Below are 16,064 nucleotides of genomic sequence, written 5' to 3'. Positions count from 1 at the left end.
CCCAATCCGTGAGTGTTTGTATTTTGACATTATCAGTATAATATTTGCATTATGGCATGATGATTTTAGTTTAAAACCTCCTTATGTGTATTTCCAGAAGGCTTATCAAATGTTGTGAACCGTATTGATGCGTCTGAGTCCACTAATGATACAAAGAAGACTAGTTCGCGTGGAATAGAGGCAAAGCCGAAAAACAGACTCAAACGTAGAGCTGTTGTGGACATCGCCCCAAAAGCAAAAGTACCAGTTGCTTTCAAACCACAGACATCAGCCCGGAAGAAGCCAAGACGATCAGCTGCTAAAAGTATGTGAACAAACAAAACTGATGGATTGATTTCTGTTTATACTAAATCAGATGCATATAATGTAGTAGAGTATGATAATGTTTTTATTTGGATGTAATAGAGAGAGAGCCCGTGTGTGTGTGTGTGTGTGTGTGCGTGCACGCACGCGTAGGCCTATTGCGATAGTTTAAAACTGTTGTTGACATGCATGTTGTTTAAAACGTAAGCTTGCATATCTCTTAGAGTATGCTTTTAGCCTATCTTTTTAACTGTCTGTAGTGGAGAACGCTGTGTAAAACTGTCTCTTCTCAAATACCTTTATAAATAGGCATGCTGAAAAAAAAAAAAAAAAAAAGTAATAATTTCATCTTTTAATGCATAAATTATTCTAAATTATTCTATTTTTCTCCCATCTCTTTTCTCAACAGATGTGGTCGTGGATGACAATGTGGTTCCCGATATAAATGATGTTCAGAGCTGGAGTGAGGATCTGATAGAATCGTGGGATGGAATGAATGTTGCGATTGTACCGATCCGTACGCGTTTTTAATGACTGTAATATGTGGGTGGGCTTAAGAGGCGGTCTTCGGGGTTGGTAACGCCCTTCTCAGGGTGAAACAATTGCATCTTTACAGAACTGTAACGATCATACATGTCACACCATCTAAACATCTTGTTTATGCTTGTAAATATATTGTCAAGCATACGAACATCTCTCCACTGAAATAGAAATTTCATGTCGTAGCACGTGTGATGCTCAGATTCTCGAATAGGCCAGGCATGTACGTTGAGCTTTGTCTTGTCGTTACAGCAAAAAATATAAACACAGTCGTCTGGTAGCTTTTTACTGTGGTCCCCGACCACCCGAAATCTTGTGTTAGGAGTTGATCCATCCCACTCGGCGACGTATAACGGATCATCACCACAGTCGTTCAAATCTCTCCAAACGTAGTTGAAAAACAGAAACCAGTCTTTGTCTTGAAAAATCAGACATGGAGTATGCCATGTGAATTCGTCTCCAACATCAGCAGTGTAGAGTTTCACAATACGCAGCACCTTGTCAAATGCATATCTCAGCACGCGTTTACCAGACAATGGGTAATCACATTTCACGTTAGCTATGTCTTCATGAAGAAACTTTGTCAAGCTAACATTTTGCTTTTTCCTTGGCGCAAAAGTTAGTTCCTCTCTCATTTCAACAGGTCCTCTTGTTGGCGAAATACACATAACCTTTCTAGGGGTTTTAGGAGTTCCCGGAGCAGCCATTGTAACAGGAAAAGATGCCGAATGTCTTCTGTGTCTAACACTGCAACCCCTAACCTTATTTAATCCATGGTGTAGGTAGTGACGTAGGTGTGAAAAGGCATACCAGGGAAGACCATATCATAAAAACTTCATTGGCATATGGTGAGGTGTGAGTATTCACATGTCAACCAGGAAGCAAATCTCACCAAGCTCGACAGTCGACACCGTAAATCAGAGACCCTGTTTTTGACACACGGATTCCCTGTCAATCATGAGTGACAAGGGGTCATAAATCAATCAAATATTAACCCAAAAGTGACACATGGTATATGTTAATACTACTGGTGTTGATGTAGAGACAGATTTTTCAGTCCCGCTCCAGCTAAAATATGTTCCCTTCTTCCGAAGGTACGAAATAGTTTCAAGTTACGTGTCTCCTAGCCACAACCTACACATCCCAGCATAATCGCTCCTGTTATTAAATCTGTCTTCATGTTTATGTTAATTTAGCATGAAAGCAAGCAGACTACTGCGTGCATGGTTTGGTATGACAGAATGCATGCAATGTTAATAATCCCTAGCTGATATCTCAGTTCATCTCAATCTCACAAAGTCTCGTTATAATCAATGAAGCTGACTGCACAATGAATCTTTCATAACACTGTTTGCTATAATTAGAGGATTCGCCAGCATATAAAATTCAGCACTGAACAAAAACTCAGTTTTGACCGGTGTGTGGATTCTATCTTAAATGCATCTGATTGGCCATTGCGTGGAGGGGGTAAAAATATTACTCTAAACTATAGCACAAACTGTACACTTTGTAAACTTTTTAGGCTTTAAACATTTCCTCTTTTACAGGTTCAACAGAGAGTGAAGATGATCTGAGGATTGTGCTGCTGGGAAAAACGGGAGTTGGGAAGAGTGCAACTGGAAATACCATCTTAGGAGGAGAAGTGTTTACAGCAGAAACATCTCAAGAGTCCGTGACTAAAGAGAGTCAAAAAGAATCATCTGAAAACAACGGCCGACACATTACTGTGATCGACACTCCAGGACTGTTTGATACTGAACTTACTAATGAGGAGATCCAGAGAGAAATCAGCAACTGCATCTCCATGATCCTGCCTGGACCACATGTGTTCATCATTGTGCTCAATTTAGGACAACGATTCACTCAAGAAGAAGCGACAACAGTGAAGATCATCCAAGAGACGTTTGGTGAGAAATCTTTAATGTACACCATGGTGCTCTTCACCAGAGGAGATGATCTGAAGGACAAAACTATTGAACAGTGTTTGGGGAAACCTGGATCTGCTCTGATGAAGCTGATTGAAGCGTGTGGAAACAGATATCATGTGTTGAACAATAATCAGCCTGGAGACCGAACACAGGTGTCTGATCTACTGGAGAAGATAGACAACATGGTGAAAGCAAACGGGGGTAGTTTCTACACGGGTAAGCTGTTCAGACAGATGGAGAGAGAAAGACAAGAACAACAGATGAAGATCCTGATGGACAGAGTCAGAGAAAGAGAAGAACTGATGAAGAAACTAGAAGAAGAGATGATAAGAGAGCGAGAGACATTTAAAAATAAAATAGAGCAACTGATGAAAGAAAAAGAAAAACTGCTCATGAAATACGACACAGAAATAGACAGACTGATGAACAGAATAGAGAATGAGAGGAAGAATAGAGAAGAGGAATATATAAAAAGAGAAGAACGATATAAAACATTAATGAAAGAGAAAGAAGATCTTCAGTCTAATCATGAAGCAGAAGAAAACAAGATGAAGATCCTGATGGAGAGAATGGAGCAAATGAGCAGAGAAAGAGAAGAACTGATGAAACATAAAGTAGAGAAAGAGAGAATGAAGATGATGATGGAGGAAGAAAGACTGAATCAAGAGAAAGAGAGAAAGAGAAGTGAAGAAGAATTGAAAGAGAGAGAAGACAGATATAAAAGAGAAATGAAGGAGCAGGAGGTGCAGATGCGAGATGAAATGAAGAAAGAACAAGAGATGTTTAAAGATGAAATAAAGGAAATGAAGCAAGACAAAGAGACTGTGAAAAAAGAAAAAGACAATCTTCAGATCAAATACCACACAGAAATAGACAGACTGATGAACACAATAGAGAATGAAAGACAGAATCATGATAAAGACCGACAGAGAAGAGAAGAAGAATTTAATGAGAGAGAAGAACAATTTAAAAGAGAAATGAAAGAGAGAGAGGAGCTCGAGAGAAAGATGCGAGACGAGATGAGACGAGAACGAGAGACATTTAAACAAGAAAAAGAAAAACTTCAGATCTCATACAACACAGAAATAGACAGTCTGATGAACAGAATACAGAATGAACGACAGAATCATGAAAAAGAGAGAAAGATAAGAGACAACGAATATACAGAAAAAGAAGAACGATATAAAATCCAGATGAGAAGAGAACGAGAGGAATGGGACCAGCAGAAACTGGAGGAAAAGACGAGAAGAGGAGAAGATGAGAAAAGAAGAGAGAGAGAAAAACTAATTTGTGATGAACAGATACAGACACTGAAGAGTGAAATGGAGGGAATAATCAGAGAGAAAGAGAGAATGAAGACGATGATGGAGGAAGAACGACAGAATCATGACAAAGAGAGAGAGATAAGAGAAGAAGATGAGAAAAGAAGAGAGAGAGAAAAACAGATTTGTGATGAACATATTCAGACACTGAAGAGTGAAATGGAGGGAATAATCAGAGAGAAAGAGAGAATGAAGATGATGATGGAGGAAGAACGACAGAATCATGACAAAGAGAGAGCGATAAGAGAAGAAGAGGAGAAAAGAAGAGAGAGAGAAAAACTGATTTGTGATGAACAGATTCAGAGACTGAAGAGTGAAATGGAGGGAATAATCAGAGAGAAAGAGAGAATAGAAAGAGAGAGACAAGGACAACTAGAGGATTTAGAGAAGAGACTGAAAGAAGAAATAAACATAAGAGAAGATCAACAACATAACTTTGAAGAAAAACTGAAGAGAAGTGGAAGACAAACAATCAAGCATCTATTTAACAGACTCCATGTTGAAGTCGAACACCTCAACCAACTGAGAGCTTCAGATGTTCTTCAGATAACTGCACATTCATTACAGTCCCATGAGTCTTGTGCTGAAGAGGAGCTGATTCAGACTTTCACACAACAACTACTGATGGTGGACTACAGAGCAAGATGCATTCATGCTAAAGAGACCAGTGAAATGTCTTTGTCTAATGAAGGAGACAGTCAATCTGAACTCATTCACCCGATGGATGTTCAGATGGCTGTATTTCACTGTGCTGACGGTCTCCTAAAGCAGCTGATGGTCACTAAACTGTCCCAGTGTCAGTACGCTCTGCCTCTGCTTGTTCCTGATCCATTCACACAACAGATTGAGTTTCCTCTCTGGACATTCAGACAAATCAACAAGAGCTGGAAGAAGAGAAACACCAGCCATGAAATCATCAGTCAAACCCAGCCGATCTACAAGGCAGAAACTCCAATGGTGTTTTTCTTCAGGTTTGGCTCTGTGTCTTCATCCAAGTCTCAGCTGATGAACAGTCTGATCAATGAGAGACACAACACGTTCTTCCACAGGAACTGCCCGGGCAGCAGCAGATCCAGAGTCCTGATGGATGGCGTGGTGGAGATCGCCTGGTTCTGCCCCTCTGGGAAAGACACAGATAAATTCACTGATTGTGTTGCGTTCTGTAATCTACACGGTGATGCAGGAGACCATGAGAAACAGCTGCAGATCCTCTCTGAAATGGCCTCAGTCAATGTTGTTCTTCTTCCACAACTAGACTGGAATGACAGACATGTAGCAAAGATACAAAACCTGTTCAGGAATAGTAACCCACTAATTTGTCTTCTTACTGAGGATGATTCAAGCATCACTAAGATACGGAGAGGAAAATACAAGATTGGTTTGAAAGACAGAAATCAGTCAGATGTATCTGAAGATCTCAGAGGAGCGATAAATGATTGTCTCTCAGAATCATCTCACACTTTCAGACTTGAAGATGTGGCCAAACCTCCAGACATCAGAGTAGATGAGGAAGATGATGATGACTGCAGGAGAGGAAGAGAAGCAGCACAGCAGATGATGAGTTTACTGAAGGAGAAACATCTGACAGAAATCAAAGAATCATTTCTGCCTCATCAGGGGAAACTGTGGCATCAGTGGAGTCAGAAGAACAAAGAACTGCATCCTCCTCAAAGAGAAGATATAGAAATGGTAACAAGTGAGAAAGAAACAGAGATGAAGAATATCCGTGAACAACAGCATGAATGTGACATCAGTGAGTTTATGATGCAATTCATTAAAGAAATGAACTCATATGGTGAACATAGGAAGTTGTTTTTTCTCAAATGGCTCAGAATCCTCCTGGATGAACACACATCAGCTGACCTTTCTGCTCTACTCCACAAGTATGATGAAACATGGTCAGAAGTCGCAGAACTGAAAGACAGTAATAAATCTGAACAAGTCAAAGCTAAACAATCAGACCTTGAGAGAATATCTGAGGATCTTCAAGCTGCAACCTTTGGTTTGGAGCACATCATGAGGGAGATCGGTCAGATCTATGAATCATGTTCATCTGTGAAGAAGGACAAGAAAGGCCTGCGTTCTGACTTCTCTTCTCTCCCGAGTCTTGCAGCCGAGATGATGATCTCTGGATTTCCACTGGAGCTGATGGATGGAGATGCTGGTCATGTTCCTGTGATCTGGATCTCTGCTGTTCTAGATGAACTCATCCAGAAACTGGGAGCCCAGACCAGAGTCTTTGTGCTGTCAGTTTTAGGGCTTCAGAGCTCTGGGAAATCCACTATGCTGAACGCCATGTTTGGGCTCCAGTTTGCCGTCAGTGCTGGCAGGACCACCAGAGGAGCTTTCATGCAGCTGGTCAGAGTCTCAGACGAGATGAAACCACAGATGAACTTTGACTATATTCTGGTCGTTGAAACTGAGGGTCTTTGTGCTCTAGAACTGGCTGGAAGATCAACACAGCATCATGATAATGAATTGGCCACATTTGTTGTTGGTCTTGGAAATCTGACCCTGATCAACATCTTTGGAGAAAACCCTGCTGAGATGCAGGACATTCTTCAGATTGTTGTTCAGGCCTTCATGAGGATGAAGAAGGTCAGACTGAATCCCAGCTGTGTGTTTGTGCATCAGAACATTTCAGACGTCACAGCTGGAGAGAAAAACATGGAGGGAAGGAGACGACTGCAGGAGAAACTGGATGAGATGACAAAACTCGCTGCTAAAGAGGAAGTCTGTGATGAAGAACGTTTCAGTGATGTCATTGGATTTGATGTTCAGAATGATGTGAAGTATTTTGCTCAGCTCTGGGAGGGAAGTCCACCAATGGCACCACCAAACCCAAACTACTGTGAGAATATACAAGAACTAAAGAAAACTATTATGTCTCATCCCTCAAACTCACATGGAATGATGCTGATAGACCTAAAAGATCGTGTTAAAGATCTCTGGGAGGCTTTACTAAATGAACGATTCATCTTCAGAAATTCTCTGGAGATTTCAGCCTACAGGAAACTGGAGACCGAATACAGCAAGTGGTCCTGGAGTCTTCGCAGTGCCATGATGGAAACTGAGAACAAACTACACAACAAAATAGAAAATGAAGCAATTCATGAGGTTTATGAAACTGATCTTCAAAGAGAACTGAAGACAACAAGTGAAGAAGTGAAAAAAGCAATGGCAGAATTCTTTGAGAAAGACAAAGATAAAGATATACTGATATACTGGAAAACATCGTCTGAAATCAAAATCAAAGATCTTGAGGAAAACATTGTGAGAGAAACAAAGAGGAAATTAAACAATATTCTTCAGCAGCGAGACCTGAAGAAAGAGATTGATGATCAGATGACCCGTCATAAATACACTCTCTATGAAAAGAGCAAAGAACTTGCCTTAAAACTCAAAGACAAAGCAAAAGATGAAGAAACACTGAAGAAAGAGTTTGATTTGTTTTGGGAACTGAGTGTGAAGATCATCAGAGAAACTCCTCCAATCAAAGAGATTGATGTAATGAGAGATGTGAGAAAGATCCTCAGTGACATCTGTGAAAGTGTTCCTGTAGATCACTGGAGGGAGAGCAGAGATATATTCACTGTACACAGATATTCTGATTATGTAAAGTTTAAGAAATCCAGTGTATTTGGAGGAATCTTAACAAATGCCATTAGATCAGTTCAAGGGATGTCTAATGAAGATGAAGTTCAAGTTAGATCATTAGTCACAGATGTTGTTCAGCAGACAGACAGAATGATTCAGTCATTTAACATTTCAAAGATGGGCTACAGCAACAGCTGCATCCAACAGCTCACAGGTTACATCAAGGCAAGAGTGACACAACATCAGGACGGATCAGTGAAATATGTGTTCAAGAATGAATTCTTCATGGATTTGGTTTATGGCATCTGTAAGAGAGCAAACAAGACGATCACTGATCAACACAGACTGTTCAGAGAAGCCAATGATCCTGAAATATATGTTGAGAAGAAGAGAGGAGATTACTATAGTATTTTCCAGAAATACTGTCAAGAATCAACATCAGCTGTGATTTTTGGTGAGATCTTCTGTCAGAAACTGAAAGAGCCCATTGAGCAGAGCATCTACAAGAAGACTTCCAGAGATCTGAGAGATGAAATGAGAGCAAACTGTGAATCACTGAATGGAAACAGATCAAATCTGGAGAAACACATCCTGACGACACTGGCAGAAGAGGAGGATTTTGACAAATACATGAACTACATTCATAAACCCAGAGATCACTTCAAGAGTTTCATCAGAGATGGAGTCAAATGGTACATCACTGATAAGTTCAGTGTCAGTGTTTTACCCAAGATGGAGGAGAACATTAAACTCCTGCAGCAGAAGATCATGGAAGCTGCACATGAATCTGCTGAACATGTTGAAGAGAACAGAGGAGATGTTGGTCTGTGGTTGAAGAGTTTCACACAGCAGCTCTCATATGAGCTGATCTTCTCTCCAAAATACCTTCTCAGTGGAGTCAAACATGAAGATGTTGATGATTTCAGCCTCCTAGAAGATGTGATAAGACATGAACTTCCTGCTATAATGACTGACATCAGCAGTAGATTCAACACAGAGTCATTTCCAGTAAAGCTGGACTATAAAGACAGACCAGATGAGCTTCTGATTGATCACTTCTGTCAGTGCTGTTGGGTTCAGTGTCCGTTCTGTAAAGCCATCTGCACCAACACCATAGAAGACCATCATGGAGATCACAGTGCTCCTTACCACAGAGTGTGGGGAATTAATGGGTTTGTTTACAGAGGAACAACAAACTTATCTATTAGTATCTGCACATCATCAGTAGCAAGTGATCGGTCTTTTTATCCCAATGACTCAGATGATGCAGTCCTATATAGAGACTACAGAAGAGCAGGAGGAGTTTATGCAGCGTGGAGCATCAGCCCTGATCTCTCTGAACTGCCCTACTGGAAGTGGTTTGTGTGCAGATTTAAGAAAGATCTGGAAAAATACTACAGTAAAACATTTGAGGGGAGTGGAAAGATTCCAGATAAATGGAGAAAATACTCAAAACAGGACGCTATTGAGAGTTTACGATACATGTAATGAAGCAGATAAAGAAAGAGACTCTTGTGTCTCTTCTCCGATTTAATAAGAAATGAGTTTCTGTGATAATCAGAGCTTCATCAAATATACCAGAAAAGAGTTAAATACAGGATTCAATTCCTCATACAAGTATCTGTCAAATGATTAAAACAACATATTTCTGAACATATGATAAAGCTCAAAATGCTTGATGTATATTATAGTTTATTACTAATTAAAAGTAATAAAAAACACACAGATCTATGTAAATCTGCTTATATATATATATATATATATATATATATATATATATATATATATATATACAATACATATCATTTCAAAGAAGATTTACAGAGATCTGTGTCTCAATCTCAGTAGCTTTACATAAGTTATGATTATAGTCTTTGTTGTTTTATTGTTGCTTTAATTCATGTACAACACAGTGCATTAGACATTTTGATCACAATATATATATATATATATATATAATAAGAATTGATTCATTCAGAGTGAAGCGATTCATGTAACTTCATCTAGAAAAGACAGTATTTCACTAGTTTCTGGCAATTGAAGCTAGATCTGCACTCAGAGACTCACTGTCTTCAATGACCTTTGAACTTCCGCTTCTGCGAACACATGCTTCAAAACAGAAATGCAGTGCAATTCCAGTGGACTGTACTAATGTTAAAACTAGGTTTATAAAAGTTGAAAAGATAAAACTGTTAACAAAACCACTGGGCAATTACAGTTCATATATGTATCATTCTCTGTTCAGTGTCACAAGAGTTCATCAGATTGATTTCACACTGCTTGTCCAAATGACGAGTTATAGAAACTTGTTAGCGCACATCAGCTCTACCTTTGGGTTTTCCATCTGACCTGTGGATGAGGAAGAGCTGATTCTCTGAAAACTTCAGACCTGGACTGTAGTGTAACCCCTCTCTGAATTGATTTAGGTATTTTTAGAGATATCCTCAGTCAAGTTTTCTCAGAGCACAGGGAAGAACTAGAGCTTTATCTGGCTATGATGGCAGACATTAGCCACCGATACGAACACCACAGATCATTTTCAGCTAAATCTGCTTCATTCATCTCTGTATTCAACACCAGATTAGTCTGTTACTGCTGGTCAGAGAGACCTGGCCTAAAGCCCACGATATTGAGCTCTCGTCGCTGTCCAGGGTGCTGAATCTGTCAGATCTGCTGTCCAGGGTGCTGAATCTGTCAGATCTGCTGTCCAGGGTGCTGAATCTGTCAGATCTGCTGTCCAGGGTGCTGAATCTGTCAGATCTGCTGTCCAGGGTGCTGAATCTGTCAGATACGCTGTCCATGGTGCTGAATCTGTAGATGCTCCATTAGATATAAGAGGCCTGCCTATTCTTTCATTGAATGGTGTAATCATTTCAACGAATCTGTATGGACGTGAAATCCCTCTGCCCACAACACTACAAACCTGCGACGCGAGCAAAGCCTCCATTACTCAATACTGTCAATACTCTCCAGCTTTCTTTCATCTCAGCCAATGTCTATTTTATTGATCATTTAACCACTGGACTTTCTCAAGGGTTTTTCAGTCGGTGTCCTTTATCCTGTCTACTTACTACTCTGTAAAAAGAGATGTGTTAAAAAGGACACATTGTGTAGATTTTAACACATGTAGTGTGTGTGCTCAGGGTCAACTTGTGTTGTGTAGAATTTAACACAATAGATGTGCAAGTCATTTTAACAAACAAATTGTGTCAGGTAATTACATATTCAGATGTGTAATTTTAACAATAAAGCGAAAGGGGCAGATGTAAAATTATTAACCGTAATCAATAGTTGAGTACAGAATGCATGTGCACACAATGTTTCGAGCTTAATGACTGGACAGACTCACTGTACTGTACATTATTCAGTTATTCACGCTTCAACCTCTTATTAATAATGCTGCTTTTGAGAAAAGTCCATGAAGAGATAACAGTTAACCGAGTTTGCACAAAATATTGTATATTAATAACTTTTGTTTACTCAGGCCTGTTTGTTTGAGAACATTAACACTGTATACGATGCACATTGATGGTGAGAGAACACATCACACCTATACTAAAATCATTACATTGGTTACCTTTATAAGGCACTGCATGGACTTGCTCCAGACTATTTTATTGTTTTTGTGCCTGTAAAGCACTTTGAACTGCATTGATTTGTTTGGAAAAGTGCTATATAAATAAAATTTGCTTGCTTGATGGCGAGTGTCGGTGTGCTCTTATAAAATGATGTGTTGAAAACAACACAACCTGTAAAAAGACGTGTTACAAATGACACATATATTTTTACACACATCCTGTGTCGTTTCTCAACACATCTCTGTGTTTATATAAGGACTACCTTTAACACAACTAATGTGTTATTCCTCTTTACTCAGGAGTGTGTTGAAACCTTTACACACTAATGTGAGTTTGAGTATATGGACGGATGATGTGCAGATTAGTTATTACAGTCTCTTCAAACTACACCATGTTATCCAGCAGTGCAGAACGATTTCTTAAAAATGAAATGTGTTCAGAAAGTTTTGAGCTGCAGGAGAAACTCACACACAGACTTCAAGAATCAGCTCATGAATCTCAACAACGGTGACAATCGACAAAATATTAATATAAACAGATCAACTCTGAACATCACAAAGAAACAACTACAGTCACAACAAAAACAGCAAATAGTCAAACAAGTAGGAATATTCATCTGCATAATTTATTCAACAAAAAAACAATCAACAAAATATGAGTACAGCAATACAGCACATTTTACACTGTTTTAACATGTATACAATATTGCCTACATTTAAACTCATTTAACAAACATTTTAGAAGTACAAATGAAACATTTAAACATTCAGGTAGCCTACACTGTAAAAATGAATACGCTATATCTACTCAATAAAATTGTGGCAACAGATTTTATAGATAAATTTAACAAATAAATTTTAAAATATCTGAATAACAGACAGACGTCAAAGATGCATTAAGAAATCTTTATTTTTTATTGCCAACATTGAAGACACCTGATGTTAACAAGCAGAATCACTGAAGGAGAAAACCGTAATCTAAGTCACCATTGTGATGATCAGTGTTTGCTTTAGTTGGGCTCTTGACCCTTAAATTATTGACTTTAGATTTTGTTTGGCTGCTGTACCTGAGTTATAACAGCCAGATAAACAAAGAGAAAAGGTGATATGATGGTGTTGATTGTGTTTTACCATAATCATTATTTCACAATCATTTGACCTGAATCACTGAACTTATATAGAGCCCAATTTCTGAGTTAGGTTTACTTTATTAATTATAGCAGCACTGTCCTCGATAAGCATAATATTTTTAGCCATTTCAAAGAAATAGTCGCAGGGGCGTGTCTAGAGGGGGGGCACGGGGTGGCACCCCCCCGAATCTCATTGGGCTAGATTTACTGTCAACCTGAAAATGCCCACCGCACCATTGGACCAGAGTGCTGTCAATCACTGCTTGATTTGAGACTCGCGTGAAGAGGAAGCGAGCACAGTTGCACGTTTACAAAACAGGAGGAGAGAGACACCACGACACGTCAGTGTTTACGGTATGTACACACTAAATTATATATTTTGAAATATCGCATCGTATGTTAGTATTTAGTCTGATACTTTAGTGTGTGACTGACCAAGCTATGTATTAATGGTATATATTTTGAAATATCGCATCTTATGTTAGTAGTCTGATACTTTCATGTGTGTGACTGACCAAGCTATTGCGTGTAGCTAGTAGATTAGCTAACGTAACTTCGGCAGACTACTGAATAGAATCGACTTTGTCAGTGTTATTCAGCAGAAATGCACACACCACCACATACATATAAAGTACATAAATATTACTTTATCTGTTGTTTTAAAGACTAAAGAAAGGCACAATAATATTTTCCCAAAAAGGCCTGATAAACACTGAAATGTTTGAACGTTAACTAATACCAGCTACATGCAACTCTGTGTAATTTAGATAGCCTACTTAAAGGATTAGTTCACTTAATTTAAACTGTCATTTACTCACCCTAAACTTGTTTCAAACCTGTATGAGTTTCTTTCTTCAGCTGAACACAAAAGAGAATAGAGTTAAGAATGTCAGTAAGCAAAATCAGTTGATGGACCCCATTGACTTCCATAGTAGGAAAAAAATAACATGGCAGTCAATGGGGTTCATCAACTGATTTTGGCTACCAAGATTCTTAAAAATATTTTATTTTGTGTTCAGCAGAAGAAAACCTTTTTTTTTTAAAGTTGTTAATGTTGAAATGACAGGGACTAATCTTTGCTTTATCAATATGTCTATTTATTTAGATATTTCACAATCCAGAGCGGTTGGTCCTGTGCAGCCTAACTTAGCGATGTTTCCTAGAACAAAGCAAGGAAAAAAAAAGTAGGGCATTTAATTCTACATGGTATAAAGAATATCCATGGATAGAATATTCACAAAGCCAGATCTCGGCCCATTGTTTTGTATGCAGACATTTTTCACTCCCTTCTGCCCCTCAATCTGCCTTCACTTCAAGCTCAGGTTTTGCAAACTGGAAAAAAGCACTATATAAGGACGATGGGTTTGCAATGTATGCCAAATCAGAGCACCATGTAAATGCAATGTGGGCATGGTCTGACTACAAAAGGGGAGCTGAGAGCAACACATCTTTGTTGAAATCAATTAATAAAGACTACCTAAAAAGAGTCCAAGAGAATCAGGACTATATAAAAACCGTGGCAGATGTTCTCCTGCTGACTGCTACACAACATATTCCCCAAAGAGGCCATCGTGAGTCAGAGGAGTCTGAGAATAGCGGGAACTTTCTGGCCATATTGGAGCAAATAGCAAAACATGACCCAATAGTGAAGAAAAAACTGTCCAGCGGAAATGCTGAGTACACAAGTAATACCACGAAACAAGAAATCCTGGAGTGTTTGGCAGAGATGGTTCGACAAAATATCATCAAGAAGTCAAAGAAAACGAGTCATTCAGTGTTCTAGTTGATGAAACTAAGGACATGAAAAAAAAGAACAAATTTCCCTGGTCCTGAGATATTATTATAAGGGTGAAGTACATTTTCAAAAAGCTGATAGTTTAAATGCTGAAGGGTTGACAGAGAAGATCATCAATAGTCTTGAGAGATATGGATTGGATTACAGAAGCAATCTTGTAGGCCAGGGATATGATGGAGCGTCTGTAATGAGGAAAACATACAGGTGTTTCTGCATGCATAAAGGCAGTGGCAAAACACATTGCCTGAACTTAGTTTTAGTTGATACTGTCAAGTCAGCACCTGAGGCATCATGTTTCTGTTCTTTACTGGATATGTCTTCATGTCAGGCTCATACACTCACCACAAATGGCTTGAAGTTCAGAAAGAAATGTATGGAGGTCAGCCTAGAGAGCTTCAGAAGCTCAGCGACACAAGATGGGCGTGCAGGCACTTTGCCTGCCGTAATATGATGGACCGGTTACCTGCAGTGCTGTGTGTCCTTGAAGATATTGCTGAAGAGAGAAGTGGGGACCGGTCTGTGGAGGCACGGGGTCTTCTTGCCCAAACTGACTTGCCTTTCATTGGGCTTCTAGCAACATTCTGCAAAGTGCTGGGTGACACCAAGCTTCTATCTGATATGCTTCAGTCACCGTCACTAGACCTAGCGAGAGCTGTCGAGCTTATTGAAGCACTTCAGGACACATTTAAGAGTTACAGAGAAGAATCCTTTTGTGATGAGCTATGGAGAGAAATCTTAAACACAGCTCAAAAGTGTAATATCAGCATTGAAAGTGTGAAAAAAAGGCAACGTAAGACCAGCTCTAGACTAGAAGGATCTGTAGTGACATCCACTGTTGGCGCGCATACAAGTGACCAAGATGACAAAGATGGTTTTAGAAAGAAAGAACATCTTCTGTCCAATCCTTGACTCTGTTATTGGGGAAATACAGAAACGTTTCTCCAAGCCCAACTGCAACATAATGAGCGGTGTTCAAGCACTCCATCCTAACAGCTACAGCTTTCTACAAGAGTCGCCACTTTTTTCATTCGCAGAGATCTACGAGTCAAATCTGGATGATTTGTGATTTTGATCCACAGTAACAGACACATTTCATGCTGAGAATGTTTACACACACACACATTTAATTTTTGTGTTGAAAATAAAGTAATATAAAAAGTAAAGTAAATAAAATAATGTTAAATTACTAAACGTCTGTGTGATTTTTTCGAGACGGAGAGGAGGAGCTGATGGAGATATTGAGGGAGGAGGACGTGAAGTTTCAGAGAGACCGAGGAGAGGAGATCACAGGAGAGCAGGGGGAGAATGGACAGATAGTTTTCTCTTCTCCACAGATTGGTAGAGAAATAAACTTTTGGTTATGTAAATTAAAATTTGTAAATGAAACAATCGTATACATTATTGTTATGCAAGTTATAATTTGTAAATAAAGCAAAAATTATTTCTGTGCATTGTTTATTTCTGTAATGCAAATTATAGGCTAACTTGTAAATGTAATAAAGAAATTATTCTGTACATTTATTTTTGTCACGTCAATTAATTTGTACATTTACTACAAAATAAATTGTTCTAGGCCATACATTTTTACTTACAGTACTTTTTACAACTATTTACAGTATAAGCTGCGTTTATCTGGGATGAGTGCATATCTCCACGGTCCACCAGCAGGTTTGCAGGGCTGATCAGTCGACGGCTGCCGGTCACTGAGATCTTCTCAGAAACAGGGAAGATTAAATCAAATTGTCTCACATACCCAAAAATCAAACCATTAAATATTTTAACATGCAAAACCGTCCTATGAGCGAAACTCTGCAGGACAACGGCCCTCCAGGACAGATGTGGCCCATCCCTGATCTAGAAGACATATTTCTA

The 16,064-nt window shown here is 39.0% G+C and overlaps 2 protein-coding genes across 2 annotated transcripts in view; both read left to right on the top strand.

Moving 5' to 3' along the window:
* The window catches only part of LOC311095130 (uncharacterized protein), a 467,684-nt gene that overhangs the window by 229,854 nt on the left and 221,766 nt on the right, over nt 1-16,064 (top strand). The gene's annotated exons all lie outside the window — the stretch shown is intronic.
* LOC311094982 (interferon-induced very large GTPase 1-like) lies at nt 2,544-9,323 on the top strand. Its single transcript, XM_084133254.1, has one exon. The coding sequence runs from the start codon at nt 2,648-2,650 to the stop codon at nt 9,176-9,178; it is 6,531 nt and encodes a 2,176-aa protein (XP_083989380.1). The 5' UTR covers nt 2,544-2,647; the 3' UTR covers nt 9,179-9,323.

The sequence above is a fragment of the Abramis brama genome, assembly GCF_963993115.1.
Source record: "Abramis brama genome assembly, chromosome: 1".
Lineage (NCBI taxonomy): Eukaryota > Metazoa > Chordata > Actinopteri > Cypriniformes > Leuciscidae > Abramis > Abramis brama.
Note: the sequence above shows the minus strand (reverse complement) of the source record. Positions and strands in the feature narration are given on the sequence as shown.

Coding starts and splice junctions, on each gene's coding strand:
- LOC311094982 (XM_084133254.1), top strand. CDS start 2,648: ATGATCCTGCCTGGACCACATGTGTTCATCATTGTGCTCAATTTAGGA.